Below are 22,658 nucleotides of genomic sequence, written 5' to 3'. Positions count from 1 at the left end.
GGCTACCTGGGGCTTGCAGGGACCATGGACTCATTGGGGACATGGAGTGAGATAGGAGTCCCCTGGGGTACAGGGCTGTTTTCTCCTCTCATAAGAGGGGCTCCTGATATCCTGGGTGAACTGATATATATATATATATGTGTGTGTGTGTGTGTGTGTGTGTGTGTGTGTGTGTGTGTGTGTATATACATATATATATATATATATTTTTTTTTTTTTTGGTTCTTTTTTTCGGAGCTGGGGACCGAACCCAGGGCCTTGCGCTTCCTAGGCAAGCGCTCTACCACTGAGCTAAATCCCCAACTCCATGAACTGATATTTTGAAGCACATATTCAGTCTGTGCTCAATGTGTTTTCTTTCCCAGCCCCAGTCAGAATTCAGTGCCCTAATGACAGGGATGAGCTGTCTCTGGGCTCAAAATCTCCCAGCAGGAGCAGGGAGTGAAGGAGGCTGGCCCAGGGCAAATCTGTCCCTTCTAAGAACTTGCCCTCCCAACTCACTGTAGTCCATTGGAGCTAGAAGGAAGACACAGAAGTCTTTCATTTATTGGCAGAGTTTATTGGTAGGGTTTCTAGGAAGCCCACCCTCGGAAAGCAGAGTGTAGGAAGAGCAGCGGCATCCTGAGCTTCAGTGGTTAGAACACATCGTGAAGTAGGAGTCTGCAAACAGCCTGGCTTCCCCGTCCCTTGGCTGTGTTCGAGGCCAAACTAGGTACCTACATCTCCCTATATTTCCCTATCCTTGTGACCCTAGTACCAGAAAAAGAGTCAGCTTTTGGTCTGAAACCGAGACCAATGAAGAACGCACCCTCCCCTCAAATCTAACCAAGGGACTGCAGTTTTCCAGGTCCTATTGAGAACCATGATCCCCTCCCCCTCCTCACTTTTTTTTTTTTTTAGTTATTTCTATTTTTATTTATTTACATTTTTTTTTTTTTGGTTCTTTTTTTTCGGAGCTGGGGACCAAACCCAGGGCCTTGCGCTTCCTAGGTAAGCGTTATTTACATTTTTAATTGTTTATTTTATATATATGAGTACACTGTAGGTATCTTCAGACACACCAGAAGAGGACATCGGATCTCATTTTTTTCTTTTTTTTTTTGGAGCTAGGGACCGAACCCAGGGCCTTGCGCTTGCTAGGCAAGCGCTCTACCACTGGGCTAAATCCCCAACCCCATCTCCTCATTTCTTGTTCAACAATCTTGCTGTGTAGCCCAGGCTGATCTTGGACTCACAACCCTCTGTGTTGGGATCACAGCTGAATGCCCCCAGGTCTGGCTCCCTGTGTTTCAAAAGGAGCTACATAAATGATTTTTCCCCCCAGTAATATTTATGGAGTTCAGACCAGAAGACAGGTCTTTGAAGGATCTGGCTGAAGGGTCCCTGTTCCCTGTTCTAGTTAGCTTTCCTTGGCTGCGGCCAAACCTCTGACCAAAAACAGCTTGGGTGTGTGTTTGTGTGTGTGTGGGGGTGGGGGGGGAAAGGGGTTGGTAAAAGAATTTATTTGGCCTACAGGCCATAGTCTATCCCAGAGTGAAGTCATGGCAGGGACCTGAGACAGAACTGAAGCAGAGACCACAGAGGAACACTGCCGACTCAGAGCTTTCTTATACATCAGGCCCTGACTGGGAATGGCAGCACCAGGGTGGGCAGGGCCTTTTGTGTGTGGCGGGGCCTCCTGCATCAGTTAGTAGTCAAGACCTTGCACAGCAGACCTGCCCTATTAGGAGGCAATTCCTCCGTGGAGGTTCCCTCTTCCCAGGAGCACCAAGTTGACTACCAGAGTTCCCTTTCCCCAGTTGTGACCTTTGATACAGAAAATAATAGAAGAGTCAAGAGGCATAGACACATGCCGATGTGATTTCAAAATATAGATTTATTTATTAAGGATTATTTAGTTTCTGCATAAAAATCACCAATTGTTCCTCATTGGGTTTTTTTTTTTTTTAACATACATCAATTCTTTCAGGATGTGTTTAACCCCGATACTTTAAAAAAAATATAGCTCTTTTAGCTCCTGAAGGACGGTTTAAGGCAGCAAGGCAGTTTCTTGGGTCTCCGCAGCTGGAGGGCCCCGTGACAGGCAGTTTCTTGGGTTGGAAGAGCCAACCCTGAGGAAGAAAGCATTATGCAGAAGAATGCGAGTTCAGTCACGGACGGTCGCCTGTGTGTGCCTAGGCGGTCATTTGAAAGGCTGGTAACAATTCAGGAGAAACAAAAAAACCTGTCTGACAAGACAGAGGGAGAGAGAGAACAGGGCTGGTAATGCCAGATGTGCAGCCCCGTGAGGACCCTGTCAGCTCGCCTTTTAAACAGACACCACAGTTGGGCCCTGCTGAATTTCCCATCCGCCTCCATTGTCCTTCAAACATCCAAGACACCCTTGGGCCGGATGGACCTGGCTTCTTTGCTGGGTGAGGTGTATGTCTCCCCTGAGTTGGGCTCCTCCTGAGCTAGGTAGGGGAGGGAAAGACAAAACCCTAGGAATTCATCGTTAGCAAAGTTAATTGGTTTTAACCACACTGGAAGGAGGTTGGTTCAGCCTGAGCTGCTGGGGAAGCTGGAGTGAGTGGAGGGTGTTTATTGCTCCATTAGAAAAGGCCAAGATAACAAAAACAAGAAAACAAAAGACCTCTAACAAGCTAAGGCCGCCCCCTGCAGACCCACGCTGGCCAGGCGGGCCAGGCTGAGCTGGGGATCCCAGCTTGTTTCACAGTGATGGGGCTGCTTGTGCCCACGTGGGGCTGTGTGTCCACGTGGGCTGTGTGTCCATGTGGGCTGTGTGTCCACGTGGGGCTGTGTGTCTGGGCGCCTACACGGTGTAGTCAAGCTCCGCGTTCATCTTGGTATACATTTCATAGATGGCGTCGATGGTGGCCGTGTAGTTGACCAGGAAGAGGCGGATCTTCTCCAGGCACTCCTCCTCCGTCACGTTCTGCCCCTTGGAGAGCGCCTTTAGGAAGTCAGACTTGTATGGTGCTGCATACAGTGCGGCCTTGAGGGGCAGGAGGGAAGGCGGGCACAGCGTTAGTGGGGAAGGACCAGGCCCAGCAGGGCCATCGCTAACCAGTGCTGGCAAAGTCTCTCTGCTCATGTTGTTGGAAGAGAAAAGAAAAGGAAAGTGTGTCTCCCCTCAGCGGTGACCTGGGGTACAACCAGACCTGAGTGCAGGCCACAGCATGGCCCTGAGTAAATTACTTGGCTACATCCAATTTGCTTGCTTGTGTTAAGATTAGGGAGGTGTAGGGATGTGTGTTTCTGGCATGGAAACCTGACTTGGGAGCTAGATAGGTAGAGAGATTGCTGACGGCTCAGGAGAGGCCATTGGCAGTGTGATATGGGATGGAGCAGAGTGGGTGAGACGCTTTGCTGACTGAGACGTAAGATATCCAGCAGATATCTTGGGGCACCGCAATGCCGCATCTAGTGAGATAAAAGACTGTTTTATTTTTTATATTTTTACAACAACAGATGGCAAAGTGGCACATGCCTTCAGTCCCAGCACTCAGGAGACAGAGGCTGGTGGATCTCTGTGAGTTCAAGGCCAGCCTGGTTCAGAAAGTGAGTTCCAGGTCAGTCAGGGCTACACAGTGAGACTGTGTCTCAAAACAGAAAACCATTCACAGAACGACTGGGAAGGTTGTGTGAAACGGTCCACGCAGCACAGAGCGCAACACCAGGCGCACATCTGTCTGTCCTTAGAGGTGACACTTGGCTAAATTTGGGGAGTGCTTTAATATGGCGGGGAACCAGACATTCACAGATCCTTAGAGTCAGAGGAAAAGAACACAGCCAAATAAGGATCCATCGTGATCTACGATGAAAGGAGTGAGTTCTCTGGGTCCAGCCTGAGCCAAACGCTACACACAGCCCAGAACCCGGGGTCGGGCCTGCTTCACTCAAGCAAGAACTTTGAGATCCGCAGAGGGCGGAGTGTGAAACAGCGCCCACTAGTGGTGCACTTGCAGGCAGCCGGGGTCGGGAGTGGGGGGTGGGGAGGGGTGCCTCGATCATTACTGTGTGGCCATTGCTTGCAAGGGCTTTTGAAGGAAGACACTGCGGGAACACTGGGATGCTCAAGATGACCCCTGGCCCCAGACATGTCCAGGTAGGAGGCCCAGAGGGTGCCATACTCCCTTCCTCATAACTGTTCTTCCTGACTACCCAACCTGCTTTGGGCCTTTCTGTCAGAGACTAGGCTTCCTGGGGAAGGAGGGGTGGTCTGAGGACATCATGGCGGGCAGTGTAGCCACGGGCATTTGGAAAGCCTTTTGCTAGCTCTCCCTTAGGCCTTCCAATCTCTCTGCTGCCCAGGTTGGCTCTAGAGCCCTTTAGCCCAGCCCGCCATCACCCTGTAGTTCTTGAGCTCACTTCTTTCTTCACAGGCTGAGGTACCTGTGACAGCAACGCTAAGAAGCACCGGCAGCCGCAAACAGGGTTGGCCATGGCTGCACAAGGAGCCTCAGTGACCAGCCCCGCCCCAAAGGCCGGGTGAGCCCTTTCTGGGATAAGGAGGGCAGTGAGGGACCAACGTCCTGCCCCGTGGTGCTCACCTTGAAGATCTTCTGCACCAGCCAGCCGTGATACTTCTTTAGCGCCATCTCATAGGCCTTGTTGGCGTTTACCCGGATGAGGTTGGGGTGGTTCTCGTCCCGTTCGCCATCGCAGATGCTCTGCAGGAACACCTGGATGAAGCGCAGGCCCCTGCGGTCAAAGGGGACAGTCATTTAGGTCCCTGGCCCCTTCGGCTCAGGTACAGGGGAGTACCCTCCTTAGGCAACCTAGGCCCCTGAGCAATGTGATGACCCAGCTCTACTCGGGCCTGCGGCAGTGCGCCTCTGAGCAGAGCCCATTCTGAGACCCTGCGGCCTCTCGTGGCTTAAAGGATGAAGCCAGCGTGGCTCTCGGAGAGTCCAAGGGCCGGAAGTACGTCAGGCACACGGCCTGCCCCTGCTGTTCGCCTCTACTGCAGGGTCTTTCTGAATCTGTCCACTGCGCTGCCTGACTGTACAGTGACCCCTGTCTGGGGCTCCATGGGGCACAGTAGGAAACCTGAATTGGAAACAGGACCACTGCCGGCCCTGTGGTGCCCAGAGGCTCCCGTGTGGGAGGCTTGGGTGTTACTGTGGGAGGCCGGGCCTAGTCAGAAAAAGTAGGTCCCTAATGACTTCCTGTTTCCCGTCAGCCATGAAGTGAGTAGCTTCTTCCACACAGGGCTGATACCTTGCCTCACAGTGGGCCTGGAGTCAGTGAAGGCTGAGGGCTGAGTCCTCAGAGACTGTGGGCTAACGGGAGCCCTTCCTCTCCATTCTGCCAGAGACACCAAAGTGACATGCACACTGGGGCCTGTATCCCAGTCCCTCCAAACACACTGGGCCATCAGCCACTCCCCAGCCTCCTGCCTTCTCTGCCCCTCACAGCCCGACTGGAAGGCACACATCTCTGCTCCATTCCTGCAGGGGGCTGGAGGCAGTCCAGGGGAGCGCTTTTGGAGCAGGGCTGCATCCCAGCTTGGGTTTGCTGAGGCCTCTCCATGACGGCTGCTGCTCACACTCCAGAGCCAACACTGCCACCTTCCTGCTCACCCACAGCCCACTCTGACTGAGATACGCAGAGCGGCCTCCCCTGCCTGCTACTGCAGGGTGAATGAAGGGGGTGGGGGGGGCACCTTAGCCCAGGCTTTCAAGGCCTCATGACTAAGGCAGGCAAAGCCAACTCTCCCTGGTCTGTTTCACCAGAGGAGCGTGTGTTGGGGACTGGGAAGTGGCTTCGGATGCTGAGGGCTCTGTCCTCCCGGGTCCTGTCCTCCCAGGTCCTGGCCCAGACCCCTGAGGCCTCAACAGTGGGAAGCTCTGTGGGGCAGGGCGGGGGTCCCTGGCTTCTCAGCTGAGGGGTGGAGGGCAGTTGGCATCGCAGGGCTAGAGAATCCTGGAGCTAGTAGACGACCGAAAAGATCCAGAGCAGGGACACGTCTATGAAACTCAGAACTCCTACAGTATTTCCTCCAAGAGACTCACACAAGCCAAGTGCCGTGGCACACGCCTTTACTCCCACCACTCAGGAGGCAGAGGCAGGCGATCCCTTTGAGTTTGAGGCTAGCCTGGTCTACGAAGCGAGTTTCAGAACAGCCTGGGCTACACTAGGGCTACACTGCCTCAATAAAACAAAACCCCCCAAAAAAGAGAAGAGAAGAGAAGAGAAGAGAAGAGAAGAGAAGAGAGAGAGAGAGAGAGAGAGAGAGAGAGAGAGAGAGAGACTGACTCATGATACATAAATGCACCTGTGTACAGCATGGCTACCTCTGTGCAGTACACAGCCTGTACCACTGTGCTCAGACGACCTGGACTGTGACTTGGCCTCCAGATGCCCCTGTGGGTTCCCCCATGATGAGATGCCACATCTGACTCACTGTCTATGGAACCGTCAGGGGCATAAAGAACTGAACAGGAGCCTCAGGTGGGAGCGTGCCCTTCCTCTGCCACCTCTGGGGCCAGACAAGGAAGGGCCGGCAGGAGTCGCACCTCAGGGAAGTTTGTCGCCGCTATCACGCTATCACGTGACAGTGTTCGCACGCACGCCCAAGCCCCGCCCCCGAGCCCTCACCTTTTCAGCCACAGCAGTGCCAGCGTGGCCCCCACTTTGGGCCACTCCGCCCCATACATCCCCTTCTCCACCTCCAGGATGTTCTGCAGAGTCTTGAACTTGGCCGGGTCAGTGTCATAGACGGCTTTGATTTTCTAGAACGGGGCAGAGAGGTTCACCTATCACACAGCCTGTCCGGCAGACGCTGGCACCACCCAGGATCCTGACACCGCTCTCAGAGCCCAAAGAATGGATTAGGACACCGAGGCTCCGGGTAGTGACGTGTCAGAAGTCACAGGGGTAGTAACATGTCAAAGGTCACGGGTAGTGACGTGCTGAAGGTCACAGGTTTGGGCTCCAGCCTGGCTGGCTCTAGAAGTCATGTTTCCTCACTGCTAATATCGTCACAGACATCAGAGACACGAAGTCCCTCAGTGAGGAGGGATGGACACAGGCAAAGGGGTTCAAAACTGTCCAGGTTAAACAGGCCCCGAACTGGAGCCAGGTCCGTCTGATGAGACTGGCTGGGGGTGAATCCTGCCTCTGCTTTCTTGCTGTGTGACTTTGAGTTATCCACCACTCTGAGCTCCGAGCTCCTCTGTGTGTAAAGACAGTAACAGCAGGGCCAGGCCCAAAGATCTCTGGGGTTGGAGAACTGAGACCACAGGGCGAGACCTGTGCTGCCCTCAGTGTGCCAGGAGGAGCCATGCTGATGCCACTATGGGCCTGATTTCTTATTCTTTCCTTGGAGGTAGGATGTCTCATTAGATAGCCCAGGCTAGTATGGGTCCAGCCTGAGTGCTAGAACTACAGGATTGCTTGTATGATGATACCTAACCAGAGTTACCCTCCCGCCTCTCTCTCTCTTCAGTGTGTGTATGTGTGACTGACTAATTAGGATATGGGGGTGCTGTGTGACTGACTTATTAGGATATGGGGGTGCACATTTCCTTAGTCATTCTTTTTTTTAAGGTTTTATTATTTGTGTGTGTGTGTGTGTGTGTGTGTGTGTGTGTGTGTGTGTGTGTGTACATGTGAGTTCCCATGGAGGCCGGATCAGGGCACCAGATCCCCAGAACTGGAGTACTGCCTATTGAGAGTTGCCCAGTTGCCCAGTCTGGGTGCTGGGAACCAAACTCCAGGCTTCTGATGGAGTGGCAAGCATCCTTGACCACTGAGCCATCTTGCCAGCCTTCCATCTTTATATTTTAGACCTCTTTCACCAGCTGGTGGATGACCATCAAGGACCCACCCCTCTCCACTTCCCCGGCACTGGGGTTATTTTTACACCACTTAGCCTTGGTTTTTACGTGGATTTGGTGTCCTAACTCAGGTCTACATGTTGTAAAACTGAACCATTGCTCTGTCTGTCTGTCTGCCTCTCTCAAAAATGTCTGAGTGCTCTGTCTGCATGTACACCTGCAGGCCAAAAGAGGGCATCACATCCCTTTATAGATGGCTGTGGGCCACAATGTGATGCTGGGAATTGAACTCAGGACCTCTGGAAGAGCATTTAGTGTTCTTAACCGCTGAGTCACCTCTCCAGCCCTTCTCCATTGAGTTCTTTTTTCTTTTCTTTTCTTTTTTCCGGGGCTGGGGACTGAACCCAGGGCCTTGCGCTTGCTAGGCAAGCACCTACCACTGAGCTAAATCCCCAACCCCCTCCATTGAGTTCTTATTTTGTGGAAGCAGGTGGCAATATGTCAGGCCGAACGTGGACTGCATGCTTGCAATGGGGCCTGAGAGGGGCTAGGACTCCATGTGCCCCCTGCCCCCTCCTCAGGCTGGGGACTGGGCAGGGATGGGTACTTACGGTGATGTTACCGCTTATGTCTGCCTTGATGGGCGTGAACACCGGGGACCCAAGGCAATCTGGGAACAGAATGAGAAGAGAGATTTAGATTCCCAACCAAGGTGGCATTCAGGACACCACAGGCTGCGGCGGACCTTCCGCTGTGTGTCTAGGAGCCAGAAGAATCATTTGTAGGTGTTTGGAAGGTTCTGTGGCCACATGAATTCAGGGAGCTCTGGGCTCTGGGTGACGGCAAATTGCCAGCCCAGAACCAGTCAGAGCCTCTGAGGGCTGGTGAGGTTGCTTCTCCCCAGCATGGCACCACCCGGAAGAGCTTTCCGCCATGGTGGAAATGTCCCATCTGCACCGTGTGGCTGCCTGGTACCCAGGTAACCATGGGCTTGAGTTGTGTCCTAGTCACAAAGGGCTCAGGTACTGCCCTGCACACGAGTTCAAGTTCCCCACCCTGTGAGCAGCTGACACGCATGCAGACCAGGAGCCACTTGGCGGTACTGTGTGTGGCACGAGGCGTGAGGTATGCTCCTGCCTCTTTTGCGAGGCCATCGACACAGCCAGAATATCACACCAGTCAAAGCTGTTTGCAGGGGAGGGGTGTAGGCCTTCCGGGCCACACTACAGTGCGGGCCTTGGCCTTGGAGCCTGAGCAAATGGGTTGTGAGCCTCTGAACCTCAGCTTCTCCCTGCTGGGGAGTGGCCTTGCTAAGTGACTCAGAGTCAAGGACACAAGGACACTGCAGCAGGTCTGAAGTGGGTGACAGGCCCACAGAAGGGAGATGCCTCTGCCCAGGAGGTAGACCAGGCCCTTGCCTTAAGGACTTCACAAATGACCCCTGGGGAAGAACTTCGGGTAAATTCCATGAAGGTGGCCAGCACACTTGGCCGGCCATCTGGAATACTCTTTCACTGCAGATGTGAAGAGGTGTGTGCTGCAGCCACGCTTTGATGACACGCCCCCGACACAGTGAGGTGAGGGAAGAGGAGCCGGGCAGGAGGTAGGGAGGCTGACCCAGCATTCCTCAGTGGGGCAATGCCTGGCTCCTCCCGTGTCAGCTGAGCGTTTAGCGAGGTTGGCACAGGAGTCAGAAATCAGGATTTAAGGCACGCCCTGCAGGGCACACACCTGTAATGCCCACACTTAGGAGGTGGAGGCTGGACCACCGAGGGTTTGAGGCCAGCCTGGGCCTCAAACAAGGCACAGTGATGCTTCTGAGCTGTGGGTGGGACAGAGGCAGAGTGCCCGCCTAGCACGTGAGGGCCTTGGTGTGACCCTCACACCAAAAGAAATTAAACTGAGATCCAGAGATCCCACTGGTGACCCCAGTGCCAAGCCTGGTGACCTGACTTCAGTCCCTGGGACCCACGTGGTAGAAGGAATGAACAGATCCTCACAAGTTAGTTTTTTCGTTTGTTTGTTTGTTTTCTTGACCCCTAACTAGGGTGCCACAGCTCATACAAATCAAAGCCAAAATCAATTTAAAAGAAAAATACTTCAGACGTACTTAGCTGGATTCCCAGTGTGCGGCAAATGCTGAAAAACAGGCTTCTATGACACCCACCCTTAGGGTCAGGCTCCATGGCCCAGCCTACCTCTCTGAGCCTCTGTGGGGTGCACACCCCACTGTACACCCACATTTCACCTTTTCATCCTGGGAGATTTGCTGCCTCCACTTCCAAATACTGGGATGTCAGGTGTGTGCCCACATCTAGCCCACTGAAGTCCCTTATGGAGCCTACGTTCCTGCCCCTTGGAGCAGCAGGCAGTAAGCCCTGAGAGTCCCAGCAGGCTCCGGGCAGTACTGAGCTGTCTCCATGGCACCTGATGTGCACCTGTGAACTGGGCAAGCAGGCCGTGGAAGCTGGTCTCCCTGGTAGGCTTTTCTCCCGAACTTTCGTGCTTGTGGGTGTGAGGCCAGAGGCCAACAGTGGTGTCTTTCCTAACCACTTTCCTCTGGTCTCTCAGTGAACACAGCGCTCACCGCCTGGACAGGCATCAACCTCCAGGGATCCACACCTCTCTAACATTTCCACGCCTCTCCCAGCCCATACAGAAAGCCCGGGTTTTTTGCCCACTTGGGTATCGGGCATCCAAGCTCAGCCTTGCGAGGGCACAGTGGACACTTTACCAATGGCTTCACTTCCCCTTCCCTCTGTCTACACTCTTTAGCATAGATGGGGTGGCCCCCAAATGCTAATTTCAAGCACCCACCCACCCAAGATGTCAGAATCCGTGAAGGAACTTGGCCTTCAGTTTCTCTCCCTATACAATGAGACTCCTGGGTCCTGTGCAGGGCAGGGCTGCCATATATAAACAGCAGGTGTTGAGTGAACATCAAGCACAGCCTTCAAAGGGAAGGGAGACAGGAAGCTGGGCTGACGGCTGCTAGCTGCAGGCTGACCCGGGACTCTGCCCTTCGCTTACTGGAAACAGCCACGCGGTGCTGAGCATCCACCCTGGCTGCAGGAGAAAGGCCTATTGTTCCCCGTTCTCCTGTCAGCGCTCCTCGGGGGTCACAAAGCCGCTTCGGTCAGCTGGCACTGGCCCCACAGCAGCCCTCATTGTGTGTGTCTGGTGGCCGCTTTGCTGTGGGGGAAGGGCTCAGTGGGTGGGTGCAGATGGTGAAGCAGGGAGCGCAGGCTCTGAGAGGAACTTTTAAGGAAAGCAGGCCTGGTGTGGGGGGGCTGCTGTCACCCCAGCACTCTGGAGCCTGATGTAGGAGGGTCATTCATGAGTTCCAACCAGCCTGGGCTGCCTAGTGAAACCCTACCCCAAAATGAAAAGATGGCCGTGGTGCGTCTGTGGCCCAGGCGGGTGGGCAGAAGGGCGGAAGGCAGTGAACTGGAAGCCAAGTGGGCCTGGGGCACCTGCCCGTTGTTACTTCAGGGCCAGCTGACTCTGGGTGTGAACTATGACTCTGATATGACTTTGACAGATGACTTAAGAACCCTGGATGTGAGCCCTTCACTTCCTACAGCCCAGAGCCTCCAAGGGGGCCATGGTTAGAGAAGCCAAATGGCACATCTGACATGGGTAACGAGGCCGGGGGGAGCCCATTTAGCTTTCTGGGACACACCTGTTGGTGTGAACTCAGAGAGAACAGTGGTGGGGCAGGTACCCCAGAGTGTGGCCTTTCTAATAGTTAAACCGCGCTGGCCCCCACCCAGGGCAGAGTGTGACCTGTTCCCCTGTGAAGCGTAACAGCCTAACCGCTCCCCCGGATTGTAGCAAACACCTTTCTTGTTTGACTCGTTCTGCAGTTCTCCCAAACTTGTTTTGCCTTCTTTAACCGGGTCCTCAACCTGCCTTCAGGCTGGAGGGAGCGAGGGAGCTGGGATGCTTTGTCCTGTAACCCCAGAAGGAAGGGAGCTGCCTTTAAAAACAGGAAGGACCACAGTGCCACCGCCTCCTGTCATCTTAACCAGCCTGGACAGGCAGGCTTCGACAGGCAGGCTTCATACAGGAAAGCTCTGTTTTTTTTGAACACCGATGAAGAGCATTTATGCCTAGTGAGGGCTTCCCCCCTCCTCAACCCAGAAGACATAAGAAAAGGTTAATAAATCTAGTTACAAAATCCAGGAACTTCTTAGAAGAAAGAGGCTATCGACCAAGAGGGGCAGAAAGCAGAGAAAATAAATTCAAGCCATCATTTGTCAAATATATAAAGGGTATTTGCAGAATGATAAGGGGGGAAAGGGAGGTTTTAGAGCGAGTAATTCAGAGGAAATTAAAAGACTCTTAATCTCAATGACAGACGAGAAAATACAAAATGGAAATCTTTCTGTCAGCTAAGTCATTCTATGGATACACCGGCTTCTGGTTTAAGCGTTCTGGACAGCGTTTATTAAAGTGTAGCACAGGGGCTAGCGACAGGGGTGAGCGGCTGGTGGCACTGCTGCCCTTCCAGAGGACTGGAGTTCAGTTCCCGACACTCCTGTCAGATGGCCCACAACCGCCTGTGACTGTGATCAGGGGAATCTGATTCCCTCCGTGGACACCCTGCGCACATGACACTTTTAAAAAGTGCACAAACACATGTTTTTTTTTTTAAAAAGACCTCACGTACGGAACACTAAGGTTTCTGCTCTCACGGAGCAAGGCATTTCTAACCTTCTTAATAGGGTCATAACACAAATAGATAAAGGGGTGGCCTGGGGATGTCACAGGCTCCCTAAAACCTTCACCACCGGGCACCATGCTGAATGTCTCCCAGCTTTGGGTAAGTTGTTTAAAAGTGTCTCTGGGTCACTGATGGTTATTTTTCCCTGCTCTGCCTGCAGAGTCCAGTTGTGACCAGGAAAACGCAGGGCAAACCGTCAACCACCCCCATCACAGAAGGAAACGGGTACCAGGAGAGGAATTCATGTGTGCCCTCTGGGACAACCGTGCCTGGATAGGGGCCACCTAAGGCCTCCTGCCTGGGTCTCTGCCACAGCCCAGTTGGCTGACATCACCCAGAAAGCAGAATTGTCCACCAGCCAGCTTGTCGCTCCGCGTCACCCATAAACACTGATTTCCTCCTTTTCTGCCTTCAACGTTTTGAAGAACACAGGCCATTGTGCTCAGCAAGGCCACAGCGAGTTGCTGTGTGGCTGGGCATCGGGGACGGGGCTTGTTGAGCATATGCAAGGCCTCGATTCTATCGCAATGCAGTGCCCAGCTTAGCAACATGGTGGTGTGTGCCCCAAACCCCTGCTCATGGGAGGCTGAGGCAGGACAGTCAGTTCAAGGCCAGTACGCACCACCACACCTGGCTTTTCATATGGGTTCTGGGAATTAAACTCAGGTCTTCCTCTCCAGTCCCCACCCACCTCTGGCTCTGGCGCTCTCCCTCTCTCGGTGTCTCTCTCTCTGTTTCTGTCTGTCTGACTGTCTGTCTCTCTCTGTGTCTGTCTGTCTGTCTCTTTCTCTCTGTCTCTGTCTCTGTCTGTCTGTCTCTCTCTCTCTCTCTGGCTCTCTCTGATAAGTTATTGGTAGCCCAGGCTAGCCTTGAACTTACTCATTAGCTAAAGGTGACCCAGCTTTACTTATCACAACAAGGGAGTTCCCACTGTCCTGTTTTGGAGTAAGAAAATACAAAGTTAGTCATGCCCTGGCCTACCCCACCACTTCCTCCCAGAAATAATTTTCACTGAAGAACAAAATGTCATCCCGGTTATCAGAGGCCAGTCTGAGCCACATGGCCAGACCTCGTCACAGGTAAATGAGCAGACACACGAAGGGCACACCCAGTTCAGTCCCTGAACAGTGGCTTCCAAGGCGTGGTCACCGTGTGGCAATGCACTCTGTGTGGTGTGGGGAGGTTCTGCGGCAAATTCCTTTTTCACATAGCCAGATCATAACATGTTGGACACTCCCAGCAGATCAACTTTACAGGTCCTGAGTTACAAGATCAGAATGGGAGGTTCTCGGATGACATCTGATGGAGATGAATCTTTTATTAATTGGGAGGGGCGTCCAGGTTCAGGTCACAGGCTGAACCTGAAGGGTAAGAACACTAGGGACGCCCACACTCTAAAAGCTGGCTCTGCTCTATGCTTATCCGCCTACAAACAAGAAAAAACAACTCAGAACCTGGCTTTAAGAAGCCACACTGCATCTGCATAGTCTGCCCACAGCTGCCCTCTTTGATTCATTCAGCCTTGAGATTGGACGCAGTAACACACACCTTTAGTCCCTCCGCACACTCAGGAGGCAGAGGCCAGAGGCAGAGAGCGGGCAGAGCAGAGGCAGTGGGGGCTTTGTGAGTTTGAGGCTATTCCTAGAGGTCTACAGAGTTCCAAGCCAACCAGAGCTATATGGTGAGAGCCTGTCAAAAATCCAACCAAACAAACAGAAAAGATCCAAACAAACAAGCCAGCCAGGCTTGAGTTGGATGAACAGTTGGGGAAATCAGCGCTGACTTGCTGTGTGACCTGGGGAAACACAGCTAAGGTCTCTGAGCTGCACTCGCCTTGTTAGTAAAGGAAGGGTAATGCAAGGGTGACTCCCAGCTCACAGGGAGGCTGCAAAGTCTTAGTGAAGGGCTGCAGTTCCTGGCACCCCAGGAAAAAGGTTTATTTATGTATCACTGCACAACACATCACCATCCTCATCTTTCCCAACAGCCAGAGCTTTCCTCAGAGAGGAAATCCAGAAAATAATGATTCTGGTAGCCAGGAGAGCAGGAAGCTGGGTCTGTGGTGGAGCGGGTGCTTGGAAACCAGCAAAAGAAGAAATCGGAGGAGAGGAGAAGTGATGGAACGGGAAATGCTGACCCTGAAGAGGTAAAGCCAGCAGAAGTCACCCAGCCAAGAGTTTAAGAGCATTACGATAGGGCTTGGGTGCGAGACAAGGTATGTTCTTGGAGCAACCACTTATAGAACACTTGGGAGCCTAGGGGAGCCTGTGGAAGCTGCAGTCCAGGTTGGAGTTTGATGGGCACAGAATGCTTAGCTACATTGTAACAGTACGGGAAAGGGGGCGGGGCCACTGTAAAAATGTAACACAAGCAGGGAGACCCACAAAGTCATTTTAAGAACAGAAACAATGAAACCTAAGATGGGAGCCTGCTCTTGTAACCCACAAGCTCTAACACGGTCACATGTCACATCCAGCAGCCCAGGAAGCTTCTGCCCAGAAGAGGACTTCCCATAGAACACAGCTGTCTCTAAAGATACAGGGCTGGCCTCCCTGTGCTAGGTCTGAATCTGCCTCAAGCTCCTCTTTAAGGAATGCCTCGAAGCCCCTACCTCTTACCTTCTTCCTTCATAGGGTTAGAAATCAGTTTCCACCAACTCCCACGCTTGCCCACAGCCATCTTTAAGGGGCCAGGCTAGCTGTGATGCGGGCATACATCTGTTTCACAAGGTCCTAAGCCGGGGGTTGAGGGTTTAGCTCAGTGGTAGAGCGCGCTTGCCTAGCAAGCGCAAGGCCCTGGGTTTGGTCCCCAGCTCCGAAGGAAAAACAAAACAAAACAAAACAAAACAAAAAAAACCAAGGTCCTAAGCCAGATCTTCCATTTGGACATCGCCTAGCCACCAGGAGAGCTGCCGGGTGTTAGGTTACAGGATGGCCTGCCTTCTGCCTCTAACAGATCCCCGGAGCTATGCCTCACCTCCTCACCTCTGCAGACCAGGTGAGGAGGGGCCAATGTCTTGGGAGCCCAGACACACAGTCAGGCATTCCCTCCTGTCCCGCTCTCACACTAACAGAGGGGCCTCAGAGCCAGATGTCCTGAACAGAAGACCTACAAGCCATCTCAGGAGGCCAGGGCGCGCAAGTGGATGACAGCAGGAGCCAGACCTACTCCAAATGGCCCTGGGCTGCACTGGAGTGATTCTCAGACTGAAGCGGCCAACAGCTGGCTGTGAGCCCTGGCTATCAGTCACCATGGCTCAGGAGTGCCTTCTCTGTGACAGAACTGCCTTTCTGCCAGGCTGTGCTGCATGCACCCTGGCAGTGTCTCTCACCCATGCAAAGGTCGGGTAATTCTAGGCCTCAAGTACCACTTTCCCTTTCCGAGGTAGCCCTTGGGGGCTCCAGATGACAGCAACTGCACTGGGCATGGACTGTATGCTTCTATCCGGGCAGCGGTGAGAACTCAACTCTGTGGGGGCTCAGCGGGATGAGAATGTCCGTGTTTCTACTCACTTCTCCAGGACATTCAGGGGACAGGTATGAGAGGAAACCAGTCAGACACAAAGTCACTGCCCCACTCTGCACCTCAAGAGCAGCCACCCTACAGAATGCCAGGTAGGTCAGCAGTCCTGAGGAATACCAGCACTAGGTGGGACCCACCATGCCTTGCTCAGTACACATCTGCCGACACCTCCCTCTGATGCCACACCACCCGAGGCTTTCAAAGATGAACAAACTTCTTCATTTTACCACAAGAATTGATACCAGCTTGCTGGAGTTGGGGGGGGAGCACAACCCTCCTTGTCTCTCTTGAAAGAGTCAGCAAAAACCCCCAACCGACCTGTACTCCTTTAAAATAAAGCACAGCAGGGTTGTGGCGGGGTCCTCAGCCCCAGAAAAGGCTCGATGCGCAGGGGGGCATCTTAGAGATGAGGGTGCGGGAGGTACTTCCTGTGTGGTTGGCCTGTGCATCCCAACTAGAGGAAGTGCTCTCTTGCTTGGGCTTCCTCACACCTAATGGTCCCTGCACTCTAACTTGTACTGTAAGAAGCAGGAGAAAACAGGAGGATCCTAAAGGGACACCCAGGCATCTGCTCCACAACTCCCACGCCACCTGCCACACAGCAAGGTCACCATCATGCCAGCAAAACTACTGGACTTCTTTGATGGCCCAGCAAGTTGTTTCCACAGGGGCTCTCCTTTACCGGAGAGGAATTGAGGAACACTGTGTGATGAGTCCAGACCCTGAATTTCAATCTGTCTAGCCTGGTGACTCACTGGCTGTCTGACCCTGGGAAGCTTTAGAACTTCTCCTGCCTCAGTTTCTGTGGCTGCAAGAAGCCGATGTTTCTGTGACTCTAAAGTTTCACTGCTCCCACTTCCCTCCATGGAGCAAGCATTAAGTCAAAAGAGAGAGAGAACCAATTTTTGGACTCATTTCAGGGACATTTAATAAGTGTCAAGCACCTGCAAGGCCAGATTCTAAGGACACTGATTTAATTGTGCTAAGAGTCACAAACGAGGAAAACATGTCCCTGGCATCAGAACCCCAAGGAACGAGAGGCAGAAATCATTGCTTTAGGCTCTTCCATCCCTGGCTTTTCTTTAGACAATGACAGCAAATAGTTGTCACCTCAGGGACCAACTTTTAATTGATCAAGAATGGTCGTTCTTGGGGTTGGGGATTTAGCTCAGTGGTAGAGCGCTTGCCTAGCAAGCACAAGGCCCTAGGTTCGGTCCCCAGCTCTGAAAAAAAGAAAAAAAAAAAAAAAAGAATGGTCGTTCTTAGAGAGGAACACAAAATCGTGATTGATTAATAATGTCTGCCACAAGTGTGGGAAGGGCAGGGCTTATATCTTCTGACTCAGTCACAGATTCTAATATGAAAAGAAAGCAGCCAAGCGTGGACTGGAGGCTGAGGCAGGGGTACCACAGGTTCCACAAGTTCAAGGCCAGACAGACTGGTAAAGATAAGGATGCGAGCCCCCATCACTGAAGCCACTCCCAGGCACAGAATACAATAAGTTCCTCACAGGGAGGAGGAAGACTTTCCGGGTGGAGTTATTGCTAAGCCAATTCCCTAAGGATGTGTGGACTCCAGCCAGACCCAAGGAAGGTGTGCAGTGGTGAGCGAGGTGCAGAGTGAGAAGGAGATCTGACGAGGTTAGCTGTGGGCCTGGGAGTCATTTAGAACACTGGCACCAAAGACTTCAGGAGAGAGCAGGGAGTCAGTGAGGCTTCTACCACGGAGGACACCAGCCTTCTGGGGTCTAGAGTGGCTGTATAGCTGACCCAAGACAGAGAGCAGGAGTCACAGGTCAGGCTTGTAACCGATCAGTCGCTAAGGTCCAATTACTGGGTCAGGGAAGAGAAGGAGATGGGTAAAGGACCAGCCTCTGAGTGGATGTCATAAGCCCTGCACAGTGGGAGAATTCAGGCTAGAGAGACAGAGGAACAGTGAGCCCTCAAAGGGATGCTATAAACCCCCAGAGCAGGCTGACGTGAGACCCACACCCAAAGGAACAGAAGAATCAGTGTGGGCCAAGCCCAGCCACCAATCCCAGGACACACCCTGAGGAACTAAGAAAGGTGGTTGTCCCGACAGGTCCAAGACCTGCCTGCCTTTTTGATCTAGCAAGTTCACTTCTAAAACTGAGAAATACCCAAAGAACTGTTTGGAGAAATACACCCAGAGACGCTGGCAGCAGTGCTGTCTACAGCAGTGACATGTAAGAAACAATGTGGCTGGCCAGAGGGAAGGGAGTGCTAAATTATGGCCACCACGTTTGAGCAGCAGCAGATTCTCAGCCACTGCGGATGTGACCAGAGACACAGGAGACAGACTCACTGTGTAGTGAGATGTAAAGACAAAGACGTCTACAAGGAAATGATTCTCGAGCGACAGCAGAGGGCTGCTCTTTAGAAACCCTACTTCAAAAGGCTGAGAGATGTTGTCTCAGTCAGGGTCTTACTGCTGTGAGCAGACACCATGACCCAGGCAACTCTCATAAGGACAACCGTTAATTGGGGCTAGCTTACAGGTTCAGAGGTTCAGTCCATTATCATCATGTGGGAACATGGCAGCATCCAGGCAGGCCTGGTGCAGGAGGAGCCGAGAGTTCTACATCTTCATCTGAAGGCTACTAGTGGAAGACTGGCTTCCAGGCAGCTAGGATGAGGGTCTTAAAGCCCACACCCACAGGGCCACACTGACCCCAACAAGGCCACACCTCCTAACAGTGCTACTCCCTGGGCCAAGCATATGCCCACAGATGTGAAGAGTGCAGCTCACATCTGTGATCCCAGCAGTTTGGAAGCCAAGGCAGGAGAACTGTGTTTGAGACCAGCCTGGGCTGCATAGTGAGTTCCAGGCCAGAGTGAAATCTTACCTCAGAAAAACAAAACAAAACAAGAAAGCAAAGAAAAAAAAGAAAAAAAAAAAAAAAAACCCAAGAGGTTCCTGAAACCAACTCAACTCGGATACTACATTGTGAGTTCGAGGCCAGCCTGAGCTACAAAACCCCCGGCTTCAAAACCAATAACGTCTGTCAAAGAACAAAGTGAATTATTCTATATCAGATCCTTGGTACATTATAAATGCTCACTAAATGTAGGTTGATGTCAAGGCGATACATGGTTGGGCAGCAGAGAGTGGGGTGGGGACAAATTTTTTTGTAAGGTGGGAGAGAGGAGGAAGGAGGGGGAACAAGATGGAGTCCACTAAGGAGGCTGGTTCAGATTTAGGTGAACTAGATTGATTTTTATCTCATCTAGGTGGATGGTTTATATCTTTATCAACTGGCAGTGAATGTATTGAGTGGATGAATTGTGGATTGGGAATTTAGCATGTAAATTTAATTGCTAAATTACAAGTTCCAACTTTGATTTTACTGGGCTAAAGAGGACTGTGTGTGAGAGAAATGGCTGAGAGGCGGCTGGAGCATGCAGATCTGGTTCTGTTGCCCACGCGGAGTGAGAACACGCAGGGACCACAGAATGAAATATGTGTGTGTGTCAGGTGTGGTAACTACCACCGCCCAGGGAGACAGCCAGGAGAGGGCGGCTTGCAGACCGAGTGGCAGAGTAGCAGCCGGAGTGAGCAGATCCAGACACATTGTAGTTCATCAGGGCCACACGCACTGTGCCCAGCTCACCCAAGTGACTGGGGACACCCCAAAGATCTAGACCAAGCCCCTGCCTTAGAGCGCACAGTGGGTCTCCAAGGGCACGGTGGGAGAACCCTCCTGGAAACTGAGCCCCCGGGAGAAAGCTCCACCCAGGAAGATCACATTCGAAATGTTTTCTTTTATAGGCGTGCCAAGAATGACCGTCTTTGGTGAACAGTAAATGGCTTTGGGGTGACCTGTGCCAGTTAACCCATCGTAGGCCAACTCTACTGCTGCTTCTGTCTAAATGGTGCTTCTGTCCCCAGCTGTGACACCCCATAGCCCAGGATGGGAGCAAAGACAAGGGTCCTTTGAGAGCAGAAACAGGGAACGAGGGACTTGTCTGCCACGGCTTCAGCTGCCTCCTTCTATCTCTTCCCCAACCAGCTAGGCACTCAGGCACTAGGGGTGCCCCCAAGGGCTGCCTTGCCACATTGGTGGGGATAGGGAAGTCACACCACCACCACTGTGGAGCCACTGACGGGTTTTGGCACTCTTTGTGGCTGTCCTGGGTGTTGAGGGGTGTCTAGGGGTACCGGGAGAGTACCCTGTAGCATTTAGTTCCACCCCTTCACCGACAAAGAACAAAACCATCTCCACACACCAGCAGATTACCTCCCACACCCCCAAGGAACAAAACTGCCCACCATCACTTGAGAACCACTGGCTTCGGCAGATTATGAAACCAGACAGGCTGGCTCGAACTAGCAACTACTCAGAAAGCCAAGGGAGACACACACAGTGATGTCGGGGCCGGGAGGAGGCTCAACAGGTCACTGTGAAGTCCCATGATCTGAGTTTGGTGAGTTGGTCCCATATGGTGAAGAAGAGAACAAGACTTCTGAAAAACAGTCCCTCCAGCCCCTGGCATGTAAACATACAAATACACAAATGAACATATACATTAAAATATTCATTTAAGCCATAATGCTGACATAAAAACCAAAGGTAACACCAGCAGCTCCCTCCCTCTGGAGATGCCATCTGATGTTCAGCCAACATACAAGTGAAAAGCAGGTCTCTGGCACGGGACAGGTTGACAGAGCGCCCACTGGGTAGTGCTGGAGCACCTGAGGCTCCACAGACAGCTGCTGGGGAAGCCTGAGACCTGCTCTCAGGTTGCCACTCCAGGTTGGCTCATTCGGGGTTAGGGTTAATGGCTATTGGACATCTGTGGAAAGGGCCCCCAAAATCAGATTCAAGACTTCATATACCCTCCTTTCCACAGCTAACCCTTCCCTGTATAGGCTCTGTCCCCCACCACCAGCCATTTCACAGATGGGGACTGCAAGGCACAAGAGGAAAGCCGTGTACATGGTGGCCACACGCGCCCTGTGGGAACTACTGTCCTCACCAACTCCTAATCCTCTCCAGGGGCTGAGTGGGTGCCAGACCTCCTCTGGCTAAGGTGGCCTCAAGGCTGTGTCTGTCCAAGTGTGGGTTTCAACTGGACTCTGCAGGGGGTGGGGGCTGGTGTCATCCTGCAGTCACCAAGTGAGCTAGCAAGGTAGGGCGCTGGGAGCCTCCCCACAAAGAAAAAAGCAAGGCTCAGGTAGCACCCTTTGTGGACTGCAAGGCAAAGGGCAGGGCAGGCGGCATTGGTTTTCCTTCCACTTTATAACATGGTCTGGGCTGGAGGTGGGGCGGGGAGAGAGAACGTCTGAAATTGGCTCTCAGGGGACTCATTCCGGCGCTCAGAGGAGCTTCTTCAACTTGACATATGGACTTTTCACTTTCTGAATGTGAGAGAGGGATTCGAGCTAAGCACCCTGCAGCTGACATCACCACCACAATCCAGACCCCTTCTCCTGACCCCTTTCTAGATGGAGGAAAACCTTTTCATGACTTCCTCTTTAAAAAAGGGGGTGGGGGAGTTTAGTTTTGCAGCTTCATCTTCAAGTCCTTGGAGGTGGGGGCGTTCTTTGATCAGGGATGGGAAGAGGCTGGGGTAGGGAGGGTTTATCGTTCTGAGGGTGGGGGGAGAATTGACAACCACTCTGAAAGCGGCGAAAAATGAAGCCGGAGATGAAGATGTTCGGCGGAGGGCTAGTGCAGCATACCCACGGTGCAACAGCAAGCGGTGTTTGGGTGCAATGGGTGAAGGGCTGGGGTGCATCTGAGAGAAGAGGTGGGGGAAGAGGGATCTGGGCCGGTGAGGAGAGCTGGCGGCACGAGACTCACCGAAGAAGGGCGGCAGGTGGGCCACCGCCTCCAAGAAGGGCCCGGTCTCGATCTGCCGGTCTGCGGGTAGCGGCTTGAGCAGGTGCTCGGCCAGCAGCGCCATTTCGGGGTCGAGGCCCTTGGTGATGCCCCAGCCCGCGCCGAGGGCGTCCGCGCCCGGGCTGTCGCCGCCCGCCGCCTCCCGGGACGCCAGCGTCGCCACTTCCGCCCGCGCCTCGCAGCGAGCGCTGAGCGCCGCCCGCAGGCCGGGGCCATGGAGCACTTGGCCCCGCCCCTCCGCAGCTCTGCCAATGGGCGCCCACCGCCGCGCCCTCTCGACCAATGGGAGCTCGTCGCCCCCGCAGTCGCCGCGCCATTGGTCTGGGGGCGGGGCTTAGCGGAAGCGCGGGCGTCCGGCACCTGGTGAGCCGCGCCCAGGTTCGGGACGGTGCAAGGCTTGTCAGGCACTGACCACCTCAGCTACCAACATGGGGTCCGCGACAGGGTCGCTCTGGCCCCGACCCGTTTACAATCCAAACCCTGGCAGGGCCTTGTTTCCCAATCCGGGGTCCCCCCCCAAGGGTGCCAGTTTCGCGCCCCCCACAGAGCCTACACCAAGGTTCACCGTAGCCACCATGCATCCTAGCTGCTGCGTCCTGAAACTCAGAGCTCAGCGGACCCCATACTCCAAGCGGAGAGCCTGGTACTCCGCCCACACAGAAAATTCAAGGGTCCTACTCAACGCTGCTGCAGTCACGCACTGTAATGGCCACCGAGGAGATGGGGACCATGGTGCCTGAGCAAAGCCTTAAATTGATGGAGA

General features: G+C 53.2%; 1 protein-coding gene across 1 annotated transcript; it reads right to left on the bottom strand.

Moving 5' to 3' along the window:
* Positions 1–1,856: 1,856 nt before the first annotated feature.
* On the bottom strand, positions 1,857–22,023 carry Gltp (glycolipid transfer protein). The gene is made up of 5 exons (NM_001134413.1): positions 21,857–22,023; positions 8,396–8,454; positions 6,604–6,737; positions 4,554–4,704; positions 1,857–2,995 (listed from the first exon to the last, which is right to left on the bottom strand). The coding sequence occupies exons 1-5, from the start codon at positions 21,957–21,959 to the stop codon at positions 2,813–2,815; spliced, it is 630 nt and encodes a 209-aa protein (NP_001127885.1). The 5' UTR covers positions 21,960–22,023; the 3' UTR covers positions 1,857–2,812.
* Positions 22,024–22,658: the final 635 nt, after the last annotated feature.

The sequence above is a fragment of the Rattus norvegicus genome, chromosome 12 (genome assembly GCF_021556685.1).
Source record: "Rattus norvegicus strain SHRSP/BbbUtx chromosome 12, alternate assembly SHRSP_T2T, whole genome shotgun sequence".
Lineage (NCBI taxonomy): Eukaryota > Metazoa > Chordata > Mammalia > Rodentia > Muridae > Rattus > Rattus norvegicus.
The sequence above is the reverse complement of the archived record's forward strand: the minus strand, read 5'-3'. Positions and strand labels throughout refer to the sequence as shown.

Coding starts and splice junctions, on each gene's coding strand:
- Gltp (NM_001134413.1), bottom strand. CDS start 21,959: ATGGCGCTGCTGGCCGAGCACCTGCTCAAGCCGCTACCCGCAGACCGG. Junction 6,738..8,395: donor ACATAAGCGGTAACATCACC/GTAAGTACCCAT, acceptor GCCCCGTTCTAG/AAAATCAAAGCCGTCTATGA. Junction 2,996..4,553: donor TGGTGCAGAAGATCTTCAAG/GTGAGCACCACG, acceptor CTGCCCCTCAAG/GCCGCACTGTATGCAGCACC.